Source organism: Gossypium hirsutum, chromosome D06 (genome assembly GCF_007990345.1).
Source record: "Gossypium hirsutum isolate 1008001.06 chromosome D06, Gossypium_hirsutum_v2.1, whole genome shotgun sequence".
NCBI classification, from domain to species: Eukaryota; Viridiplantae; Streptophyta; class Magnoliopsida; order Malvales; family Malvaceae; genus Gossypium; species Gossypium hirsutum.
The window spans coordinates 12,637,965-12,655,397 of NC_053442.1; the positions used below are offsets into that span (position 1 = coordinate 12,637,965).

The 17,433-nt window shown below is 32.9% G+C and overlaps 1 protein-coding gene, 1 long non-coding RNA gene and 1 other non-coding gene across 3 annotated transcripts; all 3 read left to right on the plus strand.

The window, feature by feature from the left end:
• The first annotated feature begins 6,664 nt into the window (after nucleotides 1–6,664).
• LOC121218481 (uncharacterized) lies at nucleotides 6,665–7,741 on the plus strand. Its single transcript, XR_005914744.1, has 2 exons — nucleotides 6,665–6,849; nucleotides 7,468–7,741. It is a non-coding gene; the product is annotated as an uncharacterized lncRNA (long non-coding RNA).
• Nucleotides 6,705–6,807, plus strand: LOC121218804 (U6 spliceosomal RNA). The gene has a single exon (XR_005915281.1). It is a non-coding gene; the product is annotated as a U6 spliceosomal RNA (small nuclear RNA).
• A 5,630-nt stretch (nucleotides 7,742–13,371) lies between the features above and the next one.
• Nucleotides 13,372–15,032, plus strand: LOC107900293 (transcription factor MYB36). The gene is made up of 3 exons (XM_016825952.2): nucleotides 13,372–13,820; nucleotides 14,010–14,139; nucleotides 14,224–15,032. Exons 1-3 carry the CDS (start codon nucleotides 13,685–13,687, stop codon nucleotides 14,747–14,749), a joined length of 792 nt encoding a protein of 263 aa, XP_016681441.2. The 5' UTR covers nucleotides 13,372–13,684; the 3' UTR covers nucleotides 14,750–15,032.
• Nucleotides 15,033–17,433: the final 2,401 nt, after the last annotated feature.

Below are 17,433 nucleotides of genomic sequence, written 5' to 3' on the forward strand. Positions count from 1 at the left end.
TGAGAGAATTTACTCAAACACTTAGTGTACACTATTTTTCAGACTAATGCTCCATCGACATTCTGCACCCTGATGAATAAGGTATTTCAACCCTTTTTAGATCATTTTATGGTTGTTTATCTTGATGACATTGTGGTGTATAGTAAGTCACTTGAGGAACATGTGGAGCACTTAAGGGAAGTGTTCCAAACCTTACGAGAGAATGAGCTTTATGTCAAGGAGGAGAAATGCTCATTTGCTCAACGTGAGGTACCTTTCTTAGGCTACATTGTGGGAGGTGACAAAATCTGGATTGATGGGGGGAAAATTAGAGTGATTGTCAATTGAGAGCCACCAACCAAGGTAACAGAATTGCGATCTTTCCTTGGGTTGGCAAACTACTACCGGTGTTTCATTGAACGCTACTCTAGAATCACCACACCTTTAACAAATCTATTGAAAAAGGGTAAGGTGTGGGATTGGAACGAGCAGTTTCAGAAAGCCTTTGATCAGGTGAAACAAGTAATGACCAAATAGCTTGTACTTGTCTTGTTAGATTATATTAAATCGCATGAGGTGCATACGAACACATCAAACTATGGATCGGGAGAGTAATGATGCAAGATGGGCATCCGATAACTTTTAAGAGTCGAAAGCTTAATGATACTGAGCGACGATATACAATTTAGAAGAAAAAGATGACCATAATGGTGCATTGTTTGCGTACTGGAGACACTATTTGATGAGTTCCAAGTTCGTGGTATTTACGAATAATGTTGCAAGTAGTTATTTCCTAACCTAGAAAAAGTTGTTTGCCAAGTAGGCTCGTTGGTAGGTTTTATTGGAAAATTTTGATTTTAGCATGGAGTATAAGCCGGGGAAAACCAATGTAGTAGCTAATGCACTGAGTCGAAAGCTAGAATTTGCTGTAATCAGTCAGCCTGATAATTCCTTATTGGAGCACATTAGAGAGGGGTTGTTCTATGATCCCACAGTTAAAACGTTGATTGAGTTTTTCAGAGAAGGGAAAACGAGGCGATTTTGGTTTGAGTGAGATTTGTTGTATGCTCAAGGGCATCGTTTTTATGTGCCTCAATATGAGAAATTGCGTAAAGAGATCATGAAAGAGTGTCATGACTTGAGATGGGCTAGCCATCCAAGTATGCACCATACATTGGCTCTTTTAGAGAATCGTTATTATTGGCCTCACTATATAATCTGGTGCCCTGAGTGTAGTATATTCGTTTGTATACTTGTAATTTTTTTGAAGAGATTGGTTAATAAAATTATTCATGAATTACATCAATACCCTTTTTATATTGTCCTCACGTGGTTTTTGCATGAAAATAAAAATAAAAGCAAAATAAAATTAAATATTAGCTCACTGGTCATATAATGTTTAACTAATACTAAGCGGTATTACGTAGTCGGATTGTAATATATAATAAAAACGTATTTTAGTAGACGAACATACACGTGCCCTTAGTCTAATCGAAAATGAGCAAACTGATTGAAAGACTAATATGCTGTCTATCAAGTTCAATTGGAGAGATGCTTTGTAACAACCCATTTTTAGTGAAATCGAAACAGTGGTTTTGGGACCACAAATCCGAGTCTGAAAGAAAAATTATTTTAATATTATTTCATGGTCTGCATTATGATAGAAATGTCATATGAAAATTTCGTAAAGAAATTTTACCGATTTTATGTTTAATCTTATAAAAAGGACCAAATTGCATAAAGTGCAAAAGTTGAATTCTAGTAGCTAAACGGATCAAATAGCTATGGAATTCAAAATTTGAAGTCCTTATATGGAAAATAGACCATTTAAAGGAGTTAGTAGATAAAGATGATTAGTCATCAATGGAATTTAGTAAATTATTAAGGGTTAAATTGGAAAGATGAATTAATTAAAGATGATAAATAATAAAATAAAATAAAATATCATCATATTATCATCTTTCCTAAAATTAAAGGCATAGAAACCCTAGCCATGGGAGCTTGAAGTTAGCCAACTTAGTTTGCTTAATTAGCTGAGTACTCAAGTCACGTTTTTAATGATTTTTATGTTTTCAATATCGTAATAGCTTAATTTAGCTATCTCGGGGATTAATTTGCAAAAATATTAAAGTGTTAGGGTTTTTTCATGGATGAATATATATGAATTATGAAGTTTTATAGTAGAAAATGAAAGGTTGTTGATAGATAAACAACTTTTGTTAAGAGAATTTTGATGAAATTGTGATTTAAGGACTAAATTGAAAAGATGGAAAATTCATGGAAAAATTCCGAATTTTCAGAAATACATAGGATGCTATTGTTATATATGAAAATTGGCTAGACATGAAATAAGGATTAAATTGTATGAATTTCATTTTCCGAGCCTAGGGATGAAATTATAATTAATCAAAAGTATAGGGGTAAAATAGTAATTTGTCCAAAAATATTTATTGGATTGAATTGAATGTGAATTTTATTAACTTGAGTTAAATTCGTTCATATAGATCTGGATAGATCAACTACGGAGTTAGATCGATGTAATGAGAAAGTGTTGGATTAGTAGTTTTTGTGTACACGAACACTTGTCAAAGTAAGTTCGTGTAACTAAATAGAGAATTTATATGTATTAATTGAATTGTATGTATGTGATTGTATTATTGCCATGTATATGAAATTAATCACATATCCGACGATGATCGACAAGTATTAAGTCCCGTTCGAACAAATAAATGAAATATAATGGATACAGGTTTCCCGAATTGGTTGTGGTCTTGTATGTGTTGTGGACACACCACAGCTCGCAAGAGCGTCCCGATAATAACTCTCATGAGCATCCCGATATTAGCTCTCTTGAGCTTCCTGATATATGGCTCCCACGAGCTTCCCGTTAATCTCTCTTATGAGTATCCCGATTTGGTTGTGATCCTGCATGTGTTGCGCACACACCACAGCTCTTATGAGCGTTCTAATAATTGGCTCTCCGGAGCCTCTCGATTAAAGGCTTTTTCTTGAGCTTCCCGTTTATGTGCTCTTATGAGCATTCCCGAATATGAATTGACGGATTACAGATTTGTACGCTTCATGTGTAATACCCGTGTATCCATCGATATTTTAAATAGTTCAACGGGCAAAGTTCTGACATGAGACAATGTGAATTGAAAATGAACTATACCGATATATACCTGAAATACATGAAAATGATACTACTTGATTTATTGAAGCATAAACTGGTTATTACACGAATGTGGAATTTATTTGATGACTCTATTCATCCATGATTATGGATTATACATATGATTACTTGGCTAATATGATATGGATTTGTGTTTAGGCATTTGGCCAAATTTGATTTGAGCATGTTTAGTCTGCTTACCATAAATGTGAATGAAATGGTAAGTTAAATTCCATGTTATACGAACTTACTAAGCTTTAAAACTTATTCTGTTTTATTTTTCCTGTTTTATAGAAATTCAGAGGCTCGTTGGGTTGGAAGCTTGGCGAGGATATCTTACACTATCCATAAGCTCATTTCGGTATAAAAAGTGAATTAATTTTGGTTATAATGACATGTATAGGTTAATTAGCCAATGTTGGCATGTAAATGTTTTGATTGTAACTAGCCATTGGAATGGCTTATGATGAATATGTTTTGATGTGCATATAAGTAGATTTATCATGTTTGAAGTATGAATTTGATTATGCATATATGCAATTGGTACCTAGGTAAGTATGAGTATTAGGATGACATGATAATAAATTGTCATTTGAGGTGCTTAATAGCATATTGGTTGTATGCGGTAATATGTCATGTTTAAGACATGATTTTGGCTTGTTTTCAGTGCTTTGATATGGTTTGTGAATGTACAAATTGTTGTGTTAGATTGATGCCAAATTTGAGTGAGAAATGTGGCTTGGAAATGGCCTATTTTCGTCCACACAGGCATGTGTCTCAGTCGTGTGTGACACACTACCTAGCACATGGGCGTGTGGTTTAGCCTTGTGTCCCATGTATCTTTTAAATTGAAAAATAGAATGTTCAAAATTATTCATACGACCTAGCACACGGACGTGTGGCTTGGCTGTGTGACCTCTGCACCTATTTAATACAAGTCAGTATGCTCACACGGCCTAGCACACGGGCGTGTGGCTTTGCCATGTGACCTAAGTCAGTATGATCCCAAGTTTAGACACGGGCTGGGACATAGCCGTGTGTCCCTATTTCGAATGTCCACACGGCCTAAGAAAAGGGCGTGTCTCTCGACCGTGTGAGCTGCACGGCCTGGCTACACAGGCGTGTATCCCTTGCATCTTTGAAAAATATTGATGTTTTCTGAAAAATTATCTGAGTACTCAATTTAGTCCTGACTCATTGTTAATATGTATTTTGGGCCTCGATGGCTCATATAAGAGACATTATAATTGATTTATGATATGTATGTTATATAATGTGAAATATCTGTTTAATTGATCTGAAATTTCCTGTAATGTTTCGTAACTCTGTTTCAATTACAGATACGGGTTAGGGGTGTTACATGCTTTGGCTTGGCCATTGGAGCAGATAACTCTCAAAAGATAGAGACATAGATGTGACTGATTGGGTTGAAAGTACATCAAACATGACCCAAGTAGAATAGATCCTGAATTTGTTTGTGGATTTATTCACTTGTGATGTTCATAATGTGACATACTTTAATCCTAAGTGGATGATGGACTATGTATGCATGACTTGTATACTTTGATGTAGGTAAAATCTTGAGTTTGAATAGATAAAGAACCGAAAGCTGATGCATTGGGTATACAACTTCTGCAGTATGTAACATCATTCACAATAGTTGAATTCATAGCCTAAGATATGGGTAAATGATATCCTCTAATTGGCATTACATGATGGATGAAAAGTAAATATGACCATAGGTCGTTCGGCTTTATGATGAGTGACTTAATTACTATTTGATAGTAATTGACATTTCATGAAGGAAGATGTAATGATTACCATGAAATAAAATATAATCATATTGGGAGAACAAATTTATCCCAAAAAGATTATTGATGTTCTATGATGGTAACACACTTATGATCGAGTAGCTTTTGTAATGGTATGTAATTGGGGAGAGCTTAGTCACGATACTATCGTGGAATGACTTCGTGACTAAATGAGTTTATAATTAATGATTTTTTAAAAATCATTTTAATTATTTTATTCTTTTAAATTTTTTTAAAATTTCACATTTTTTATATTTTTATTGAAAATATGAAAAAATCTTTTAATTTTAAAAACATTTTAAAATTGTTTTTGTACTTTTAAAGAGTAAAGATCAAATTGAAAAAAAATGTAAATGTTAAAGGCTAAAAAAGTTAATTTACCTTTTTTTTATAACCATTACATCAACAATTCTAACAAAAAAAATGATGGAGGGACCAAAATTTTAAAATAAAAAAGTAGAAGGACTCAATGATTCAAAATTAAAGTATAGAGACTAAATTTTAAATTTTAAAAGAGTACAAAAACTTTTGACATATTTAAACTTATGACTAAATTCAAAGTTAGAATACATAAATTTGAGGTGAAATATATTTGAAAACTCTTTAAAAGCAAAATAAGGGGGGGGGGGGAAACAAAGATAATTTAGTATGATACATTTGATTTACTAATTTACTTGTTTAAGGGCTGAAATTTATCATTTTGAATTTTTTTTAAAAATTATAATTTGAAATTTTATATAATTTAAATATTTTTTAATATTTTTCTTTATATTTTTATAAAATTTTGTAATTTGTGTTGAGAGGGTCAATTTGTTTATTTTCAAAATTGAGAAGGACCTAAGGGATATTTACAAAAATTTATTTTTCAAGTTAAAATTCAACTTTATTCAAACTTAAAAATTCGAATTAAGTAAAAAAAATTGAATAATTCAATTCAATTAACTCAAGATTTGAACATAATTTTTATTTTTTTCAAATTGAGTTTTACTCGAAAAAAGGAACTCATACGTAATTTCATCTCAACAGCATGACTCTAGTACTGCCAAGAATGTGGACCTATAAAAAGTTAGAAATGGAGGCTCTTGCTTGTGCTCACTAGCTGCATTACCTTTTCTTTGCTTAGCTTAGCTTAGCTATGCGTTTCCTCTCCGGTCATTGTTGGTGTTACATTCTGTGTCTCAACCAATGATGTGCTTTTCCCCACATATTTTGCTTCTCAGACCTTCAGTTCAGTTTTCGCATACGTTCTGTAAGATTCTTTTATGATGTGAAAGGTTTGATCCATGTTTCTCTCCCCATTCTTCCGACCAGAGCCAGTTATCATAACATGTTCAAGATTATCATAAAATGATTACTTTTTTCTTAATTATTTTAACTGGATAGTTGGGAACCCACTATCAACTTATGAGGGCTCTATCAGAGTTGAGTTGGGATGTAGCAATACCCGCAAATCATCATACCTAAAAAGTAATCTAAGCCGAACTATATATTCTATGCTAATGCAACCATCAAAATTTCATCCTTCGGGTTAAGTGACCAGCCCATGCTTAAATTAAAGGGTCCCACTGTACCAGCGCAAACCCATGGATTTTGTTTTGAGCGACGCCTAAGCCCACTTGTTGGACTTAGTCAGGCTGAGGTAGGCTAGTTCATGACTTCGTTGGGAACCAACTATATATCCCACATTAATTAGGAACATAGCAGCGAAAGTGTTTATATAGACACAGCAGCCAGCTTTGGTTGTCCCTCCGGGGACATCCGATAAAATTGGAACGATACAGAGAAGATTAGCATGGCCCCTGCGCAAGGATGACACGCACAAATCGAGAAATGGTCCAAATTTTTTTGATTTTTTCCCTGAGTTCTTTTTTTTATTGCATTTTCCAGGTATTTTTTTTCTCTGTTTCCTTTGCATCTTAATTCTTAGCTTGATGTTCGGCTTCATGGGTTTTGCTCAGCTCAGATTATAATTTGGAGTTTTAATCTGGGTTTGGTCTCGATATTCATTTCATAGAGATTTGAGAAAGTTTGCTGAATTAGCTTCTGGGTTTGTCCTTGTAAGTTCACTTTGATAGCTGGTAATTGTTGATAGTAAAGATTAAGGAACCTTACGTTTTGAGGGTTGAAGTTTGTTCATAGTTGGTGTAATGTAATTTATCAAATAATTTCCCCTTTGGCCGATGAGAAATAATGGGTTTTGACAAAGAGAAAGAGATCCTTTTTTATGATGAAATTACAAGGTGTTTGCTGCAAAACATTTAGGCCTTTCTCTAGAAATATGACTTTTCTTTTCACTTTGTGGTTTAATAACTAACATTATTCATTTTGTTTTCTGTTCAATAACGTTGCCACAATGGGTTGTTGTTGGTACACTTCGATCTTTTGCTTTACGATAAATCAATGAGATAGTTTTTTCCTTGATTGATTTATGTTTCTAATTGCTAAGTGATTGTGCAGCAGCATGTAAATTTATCTCCTTACTCAGAATCTAATGTTCTGTTTCAGATTGAAAACCAGCTTCAAGTTCAACCAATTTGTTTTCTGGTCTCCACTATCAGAACCCAGCTCTCAATACAAAGCTGGGAGTCTACACACACAACTGTGGGCTTGAAATTGTTACAATGTCATGGGGCCATGATGAGTACATGTATCTGGTGATCACTCACCTTATAACATCAACTCTAACCTTCGTTTTTCATCTTATTAATTCAAATCGCATGGCAACATTTTTCGTCAGGTTCCATTCCTTTATAAAGAAGGTTATATATTATAAATTTTATTTGCTTTTATTTACTTAATTTACATATTATAAAAATTGATATAATCTAATATAAATCTTTCTCTAAATTAAGTTTGTATAAGCTTTTATAATTGAAAGTACAAACTATTTGGACTGTGAATCCAAATACTATAAGATCAATGCTAATTATGCAAATACAAAAGATTTTCTTGCACTATATTGTGAGGGTATGATACTATTTGAGAGAATAGTGTTAAACACAGGCACTATAGACCGTTCACAAACTTTTTAATTTGAAACATTTAAGGCTTTAAAATGTGATTTAGAAGGCGTTCGTTGTTATAAAAAAATATTTTTCATGTTAACATTAGTATAACATAAAAAAAAGGTTAGATCGTCTTAGCATGTTGCAAATTTCATAACTTTAATGATTAGGTAGAATTGAAATGATCTATACTTCAAAGAGTATATGGAAGAAGGAAATCTTGATGATCTTAATTATGCAAATTCAAATTTAGATGATAAACTTGGTCAAAGACCAACAAATGATGATAAAAGAGCATATGTTAAATATTAAAGAGAGAATAACCCAACAAATATGCACTAGAACAATTAGATAAAAATAGCTAGGGGTGAGTGCTCGATCGAATCGAATGAAAAATTTTGAGTTAATCGAGTTGACGAATCTTATTTTATCATCCTAACTCGATTTGAAATTTTCTCGAATTGAGTCGAACGAGATGAAATTCGAATTAAATAGAATATATTTATTTGAGTTAAATTAAAAAAAATGACTTTGGGTCCTTATAGCCACTATCATCCACCGTAATCAAATTTGTTATTAACTTTCATTTTGTCATAATTTATTTATTAATATTTTTTATACATGTTAGCTTCTTTGCTTACTCAGTTGCTTCACTTATCTTCTAATTTTTGTCACAATTTATTTTGAAAGTAAAAATATATATTAAATGAAAAAAAATGTGATTTTTTAATAAAAATTATTTTAAAGATAAAATGTGAAATTGATACGAATAGAAAATTTTAACATAAATATTTCATAACATCATCAATAATTCAATTTTAAAAAAAATTAATAAATTTTTGGAAGAAAGTAAAAGGAAAAAAGTTCTAAGGGTTTGAAGGGAAGTAAAAGAAAAAGAATTTGGGGGTCCGAGAGGAAGTAAATTTTTTGGGAAAAAGTAAAAGAGTTTGAGGGGGAAATTCGGGGAAGGGAAGTAAAATGGTTTATTCGAATTTAAAAATTTAACTTGATTCAAATTTGAAATTCAAAAAAAGAATTCGAATTGATTTAATTAATTCGATTTGAATAATTTGAAATTCAAACTTTTTTTTCAATTTTTTCGAATCGAATTGAATTTTGTTCACTCTTAAAAATAGCATGTGATGTTTATTTTTCTTACTACTTTTATCAACAATCGTACCATTAGCTACTTTTTAGACTGACATAATACATATGATTTTATTTTAATTTTTGTTACTTGTTTAGAAATTATTTTCATCATACTAATAATTTTTTATAGTAATTAATATTTTTTTAAAATTATAAATTATGTAATCGTGTAATTACAATGTGTACTACCAAACATGACATAATGAATTACGATGTAATTAGCTAAATGAACCAAGTTTTATTCAACATGAAAATAATGAGTTACAATAAAAAAAATGGTTAGAAAATCCCACCCCCAAAACGAAAGAAACACCCCAACATAGACAAAGGTAGTGAAAATCCATAATCCATCCATCATTGATGGACGAAAGAAGCAGCATGTTGTAAATCTTTTGAGATGATGGTGGAAGCTGTCCGGCAATATTACAAGTAGCCAAAGAAATCAAGTCTAATCTTGAAGCATCAATCACTAACTTAGAGATGGATATGTTGATCAATACAGGAGTCGTATTTTCTTTAATTAACACATTTAATTTTTAGGTAAATTTCAAACAAGACGAGAACAGAGAAGATAACCCCCACATGGAGGAGAGAAAAAACTCGAAGTATTTAAAGGAAAGTCGATATTAAAAGCGACAATAATCGTCCCACAAGCAGATTATATTGAAGAGAAAGGTCAGATACGATGTGATATAAAGTTTAGATTAAAATAAATTTCTAAAGATTTAATGAAGAGGTAAATTCTAATTGTATTCGATGTTAGTGTTGAAGGATGAAATAGAGGCACCAACTTTATCCAAATCCTAAATGAGGTTGCTGATCATAAAAATGCTCAATAATTTTGATTTCACCTTTAAGGGATTTAAGGTTAATATATGCTATAAGTTCCCATATTCTTTGAATTTTTGAAATTTAACCCTTTAATTTTTATTTTCAGGAAATTAGTTACTCTAGTACTTTTTAAATTTTAAAATTTAAGTTCAATTGTTAGCATAGTTTTTTTTTGGTTAAATTTGTTGGTGTGAAATTTTGAACTTTAAAAAAAAAAACTCATTTAGTAGCCATATAACTAAAAAAATAATGTTGTAATGAACATGAATTTAATAAATAATAATGTTAATAGTTGAACACGAATTTTAAAATTTGAAAAATAAAGAGACTAAATTTCAAAAAATAAAATTACAAATTTAAAAAAAATACAAAAACTTATGATATATTTTATCCCGAATTTAAATGTTAAATTTCTGTTTTTCAACAAATTTTAGATTTCATTTTTTTTTTAAAAAGAAACATTGATATCTGGCCATGCCTAGGGGTGTGCATAATTCGGGTAAAACCGAAAAAATTCAGTTAACCGACCGAATTCGGTTAATCGGTCGGTTAACCGAATTTTTTCGGTCGGGGGTCGGTTAATTTTTTTATGATTTTTCAGTTAACGGTTAATTCGGTTCGAAACCGGTCGGTTAACCGAAAATTTTCGGTTAACCGAAAAAATTAATAAATAAAATTATCCAACCCAACCCAAACTCAATTACCCAACCCAATAAAACTAAAACTAAAGTTTACCCAATTACCCAATCCAATAAAACTAAAACTAAAAGACAACCCAATTTACTAAAGTCTAAAACCCAATTTACTTTAATAATTTATAAATTTTTTAAATTTTAAAAATAAAAAATAAAAAAAATTCGGGTATTTTTCGGTAATTCGGTTAATTCGGGTAATTCGGGTAATTCGGGTAATTCGGGTAATTTTTAACCAAAAATAAAAAATACATAATTTTCGGTTAATTCGGTTAACCGACCTTATTAACCGAAAAAATTTCGGTTCGGTTAAATTTTTTTAAAAAAAAATCGGTTCGGTTAACGGTTAAAATTTTTGGAAGGTCGGTTAATTCGGTTATAGTAATTTCGGGTCGGTTAACCGGTCGGTTAACCGAATGAACACCCCTAGCCATGCCCGTGAAATATTTGTATGTGAACAAAAAAATGTAAAAACAGACGAAACAAGAGTAGTCCTCAAATTATCTATACTATATGAAATAATTAAATTTTAATATAAAACAAATGAAACAATACTAATCGTCAAATTTTAATATATCCATAATATTATATTTTAATATGATTTGGTCACTTATCTTTAAAAAGTTACAAAATGGTTATAGAATAATTTAAAATTTTTCATTTAAGTCATTAAACTATTCAAAAGTTTTTATACAAGTCACTGGGCTTTTAAGCTTTTCTTTAGAAAAAAAAAGTCCGGTTAGTTAGCTACAAGCAATGATTTGACAATTGGTACAGTGGACCAGTGCCCATCAACGAGTAGAGAAATAGAGGTAAGCAAAATTCGATTTGAATCGAAATTTTTTTCGAATTTCGAATTTGAATAACTTGAATAATTCGAATAAATCAAATACCAAATTATTTCTCCCAAAATCCCCAAAAACTTTTTCATTTTATTTCTCACCCCAAAAAAACTTTTACTTCCCCCTAAACCCCCAATTTTTTTTCTTTTTTACTTTCTCCCCAAAACTTTTACTTCTCCAAACCCCAAAAATATTTTTCTTTTTACTTTTCCCCAAAATTTTTACTTCCACCAAACCTCAATAACTTTTTTTTGAAGTAACTAAGCAAGCAAAGAAGCTAAACCGTATATAAAATATTAATAAATAAATTATGACGAGATGAAAGTTAACAACAAATTTAATTACGGTGGGTGACAGTAGCTACAAGGACACAAAGTCATTTTTTTAATTTAATTCGAACAAATTAATATATTCGATTTGATTCGAATTCTATCTCACTCGACTCGATTCGAGAAAAAATTAAATTAAATTAGGATGATAAAATATGATTTGTCAACTCGATTAACTCGAAATTTTTTTATTTGATCGAGTGCTCACCCCTCGGTAGAAGAATATAACTTAGATTCAAGTTAATTTGACGGTCAATGTTAGGGATTGGATTGGAGAAGAAAGCTGTTTGAGTTTTGGTTTGCATATTTATGACGTTTAAAACTGTTTCATGAAAAAAAGACAGAATTGTAGAAGGGGAGGAGAAGGAGAGTTTTCGATTGGTGCAGGTGGTATGAACAGGTAAGGCCCTACAATAATGATTTTAACAACCTAGTGACTTGATCATTTTGTAACTTTTTAAAATTAAGTGACCGAACCATAAACTTACGAATAGTATAGTGACCTTAGGTGTAATTTATCCTTAATTAAAACCATCTTCTTGTTCTTTTTTTTTTGGGTCATAAAAGAGTAGTTCATTCATAACTTAAATAGCAGTTCTAAAAATAGCAATGCCAGCCATATCGACTTTAACAAAATGGAGCATCAAGCTCGGCATCTGAAAATAAACAACAAAGTCTTTGGAAGTCCCTAGAACTAAAATTACAAAGCAAACAAGGATTACTTTCCTGTGCAACAATTTCCCTCCCTGAAAATGTGGAGCAGTCGGGTCTCCAATAAAATCCTGCAATCATTCACCAGGGTATGAAAGAAGTAAATTTGAGCAAACTGGATTAATGAGACTAATGACAAAAGTAGCATCAACTTCCACAATTAGATTAGCAATGTTGAGGTTTGTTTTAGATAAACTTGTGACAACCAGCCATCCATCTTCCTTTGGAATCACGAATAGTAACTCCAGCTCTTGTTGAACCAAGGTTTCTGATCGAAGGTTAAACTTAAGCCACGTTATGTTTGGTGGAGTTCATTTCATTGTGATGAATCTTGGCAGATTAATGGATTTGATTTCATTGGAAGGTAAACATCTCAGTTGCATTAGCGAGGATGTTGGGGTCTAACCATCTACTATAAGCTTAGCCTTCGGACTAATAATTTCGGCCCAACTTGTTGTGGTTCAAAATTTTGATTTTATAATCTCATAATTGATTTATGAAGCACTTGAAAATCGTTCTGTGAGAATGTAAATTTGAAGTATGAAGATAATAATATTGATGAGAATAATTATAAATTCAACAATAAAAACGGATATAAAAGTTAAAAAAAATGTTTATTATCATTATGAACAAATTCACATAAATAATAAAAAATTATCAAATATTATACAATGCATATATTATTCACATACATGCAATGCAAAGGCTACCAAATATAAAATTAGTTTTATAAAAAATGGGGAACATGATGAAGCAGAAACCGCGTGAAAGTTGAAGAAAGATAAAGAGTTTGAGTCTTCTGAATGATATCTGCATATGTAAGAAAAAAACCTGCCAACGAGTCTGTACTGCAGCTGACAACAATTGCATGAAATCTCCGTGCTCTCTCATGCACCCGCTTTCACTTCCCTTCATCTCCAACAAACCAAATTTGTTTTGTACGGAGAAAAATATCCTATTGGTTTCTTTTCATTTTTTATATGTATGAACAAGTCAATAAGTCAAGTTCCCTAGAGTTCTTTACCTTGCTAGCTTTAAGACCTTGTCTTCTCTCATACCAAGCACCTCAGCCCTTTTTCCAATCTCTCACTCACTCTCCCTCTCTCAAAGTTTCTCTTTGTGCTTTGCTTGAATTTGTGTGGTCACAACACTAGGTGGCTTCCATGGGAAGAGCTCCATGCTGTGACAAAGCCAACGTGAAAAGAGGGCCATGGTCACCTGATGAAGATGATACCCTCAGAAACTACCTTGCCAAACATGGCACCGGTGGCAATTGGATTGCCCTTCCCCGCAAAGCAGGTCTTTTTCTTCTTTTAACTTTGGGGCTTGGGGTTTAACGCCAATCATGATTTTTCTGCATGGATTAATTTTACTTGTGGTGATTTGAATCAGTTAGTATTATTGTGATTATACTTGTAGCTCTTATCCTTTTAGACATAAAGTATGTACTTTTTTTTTTTCATGTGATAATTAATTTCTATATTTTAGGTCTTAAACGCTGTGGGAAGAGTTGCCGCCTAAGGTGGCTTAACTATCTAAGACCAGACATCAAGCATGGAGGATTTACGGACGAAGAAGACAACATTATATGCTCCCTCTATAGTAGCATAGGAAGCAGGCAAGTGTCAATTCAACACCTAATTTTGATGGGGGATTTGTTTATATCTGAAAATAACCCAATACTGCAATATTCTTGGTTTAGGTGGTCTTTGATAGCAGCCCAACTGCCAGGCAGAACTGACAATGATATAAAGAACCATTGGAACACCAAGCTGAAGAAAAAACTATTTGCAGCAAAGAGTGGAGTCGACCAAAACAGCAACAATCATGAATCAACAATCACTGACAGCTCTACTACTTCGGTTCCTATTGAAGCTGAGGCTCTTGTTAATGGCAGTACTACAACTACTACATCGTCTTCTTACATGATAAACATGAAATACCAGCAAAATTATGATTATCCAGGGCTGGTTTTGGACCAGATTGATCAGTTTACTCTTCCAGGGCTTATGGAATATAGCATCACCAGTACTGCTAATGACAATTACAGTATGTCATCATCTTCTCAAGAAGTTTCAATTCTTTGCAATTCGTCTTCCTTTGCCCCGGAGAACGATTCCACCGCTTGGTTTATTGATGGAGGTGCTGAAGATCAAGGAATCTTATTGGACCAGCTTGATTTTGAGGGCCCTCACTATCTTTTCACTGCCTCTGGTCAACAAATATAGTGAAAAGTAGCGAAACTTGCTCCATGCTCAACTTATAAAGCTGGCTAACAGTACTTTATAATATTAACCCAATTGTAGTGATCCATGCATATCAATATAGCCTAGAGTTCATCCAAAATGAAGCCGGGAAATTATTTTTAAGAAAAGAAGGGAAATTAAGTAGAACTTTTAGGATATATCTAATGGAGACTGTAACTCTTAATGAATTATACTTGGATGTTTCCAAGGTTATGTAAAGTTTAATGAAGCACATTGTGAATAATTAGTCGTGGGGGTTGTCCTATTTCCTAAGTTTTATATTTGATGTACTACAATATGTCAACATGAAGTACACATGAATTATCATATGAAATTATTGTTTTAATTGGCATTTACATTGAATAAAAACAGTTTGACTCTTTGTGAAAGGTCCATGACCAAATCCAACTAAAAATATTAAAAATCAGGAAGAAATGTTTGATTTGTTATTCTCATATTGAAAATAGATGTGGAATCACAATTTCATATGAATAATAATGAATAAGGGGTAAATTTAGAAAAAGTTGTAAACATTAATAAAGTTGGTTGATGATTAAGGTGAAGTGTTGATGAAGTTGAGGGAAGGCAGTCAGCAAATTTAATTGCTGTATGAGAAATCACGAAACTTGCGTTGGTTAAGCTTGACCCAATTCAACGTTGAAGCAAAACGTCTCCATCCGACACATGAATGCATGCATGTATTGTTGAATATTGGCAATATCCCACATTAGGAAAAGATAGAAAGGGAGGGGGTTTGGTTTGTTATATATAGAACCCCTCCCCCTTTGGTTGTATCATCCCAAAATCTTCTCCTTTGTAATATTTCTAGAAGAAATATTGATTTGGTAGTGTCCGAGGACGTAAGCTAAATTGGCCGAACCTCGTTAAATCTCTGGTATTTTATTTCTTATTTGTTTGCTTTTATTTAATAGCTTTATGTTGGTTATATTTATTTAGTTATTATTGCTATAAATATCTAAGTGAGTTCTGTCTAGTTGTTGGGTTTTAAGCGGGACCATTGTGACCCCTCCAATTTAACTGGGAATTTTCTTAGTATAATTGTTGGCATAATAATTATCTAAATATTTCTGATAATATTGTTATTAATATTATCGTCGCTTCCGCAACAATTGGTATCAGAGCCAAGGTTTTGTAGTATGCTCTGTGTTTGCAGCTTAGTCTGATCTTACACATCAGAAACATTTCCTAAAGCTTGTGGGTATTCTGCATTTGGTGGCTATTAAGTAGAAGCTATGGCAAAAATGACAGAAGAAAAACCATCCATATCAACAACTTCCACTTCGTACATTTTGCCGAGGATTGGAACTGCAAATACGAGATTTGTAGTGGAAATTTTTGATGGAACAGGTCATTTCGGCATGTGGCAAAGTGAGCTTCTAGATGCCCTCTTTCAACAGGGTCTAGATATTGCCATTGAGGAAGAAAAACCAGAAGGGGTTGATGATAAAGAATGGAAGACCATCAACCGATTGGCATGTGGTACAATTCGATCATGTCTTTCCAGAGAGCAGAAGTATACATTCAGTAAAGAGACTTCTGCAAGTAAATTGTGGAAAGCATTGGAGGAGAAATTTCTGAAGAAGAACAGTCAAAATAAGTTACATATGAAGAAAAGACTGTTTCGTTTCAGTTATGTTCCTGGTACCACGATGAACGAGCACATTACCAATTTTAATCAGCTGGTGGCTGATTTGTTGAATTTGGATGTGACTTTTGAAGACGAAGACTTGGCGTTAATGTTGTTGGGATCGCTTCCTGAGGAGTTTGAGTACCTTGAAACTACTCTACTTCATGGAAAATCGGAAGTAACTTTCAATGAAGTAACTGCTGCATTGTATAGCTATGAACTACGCCGAAAGGATAAGTTGAAAGGTTCAGGTGAAGCAGCAGTGGAAGCATTGGTAACAAGAGGTCGTCAGCAAAGTCAGTCTAAGGGGAAGAGAAGAAAGTCCAAAGGTCGAGCTGTTGCCAAAGATGAATGTTCTTTTTGCAAAGAAAAAGGACATTGGAAGAAAGATTGTCCAAAATTGAAGAAAAAAGGGAAGACTCCGCAAGATGCAAATGTTGCAGAATGCAATAGTGAAGCAGAGTCAGACTTTTCTCTTAGTATGACATCTTCAACATTATATGCAGATGAGTGGATCATGGATTCTGGTTGTTCCTATCATATGTGTCCCATTCGGGAATGGTTCTTTGAATTTCAAAAACTAGATGAAGGGGTTGTTTACATGGGTAATGATAACACATGTAAAATAGCCGGGATAGGTTCAATTAAACTGAGGAGTCATGATGGATCTACTAGAATTTTGCGGGATGTACGATATGTCCCAAAGTTGAAGAAGAATCTCATCTCTTTGGGGTCGTTAGAATCTAAAGGCCTAGTTGTGACAATACGAGATGGAGTTCTTAAAGCAACTTCAGGAGCATTGGTGATGTTGAAAGGCATAAGAAAGAACAATCTGTATTACTACCAAGGTAGTACAGTGGTCGGGACAACAGCAGCAGCAATTACGAGTACCAAGAAGGACGCTGAGGCAACACAGCTGTGGCATATGCGTTTGGGCCATGCTGGTGAAAAATCCTTGCAAACTCTAGCCAAGCAAGGATTATTGAAAGGTACAAAGACTTGCAAACTTGAATTTTGC

What these genes read in the sequence shown, in the direction of transcription:
- LOC107900293 (XM_016825952.2), top strand. Translation starts at nt 13,685, where the DNA reads ATGGGAAGAGCTCCATGCTGTGACAAAGCCAACGTGAAAAGAGGGCCA. An exon ending in TGCCCTTCCCCGCAAAGCAG is followed by an intron (nt 13,821 to 14,009) that starts GTCTTTTTCTTC and finishes TCTATATTTTAG; the next exon opens with GTCTTAAACGCTGTGGGAAG. An exon ending in TATAGTAGCATAGGAAGCAG is followed by an intron (nt 14,140 to 14,223) that starts GCAAGTGTCAAT and finishes TTCTTGGTTTAG; the next exon opens with GTGGTCTTTGATAGCAGCCC.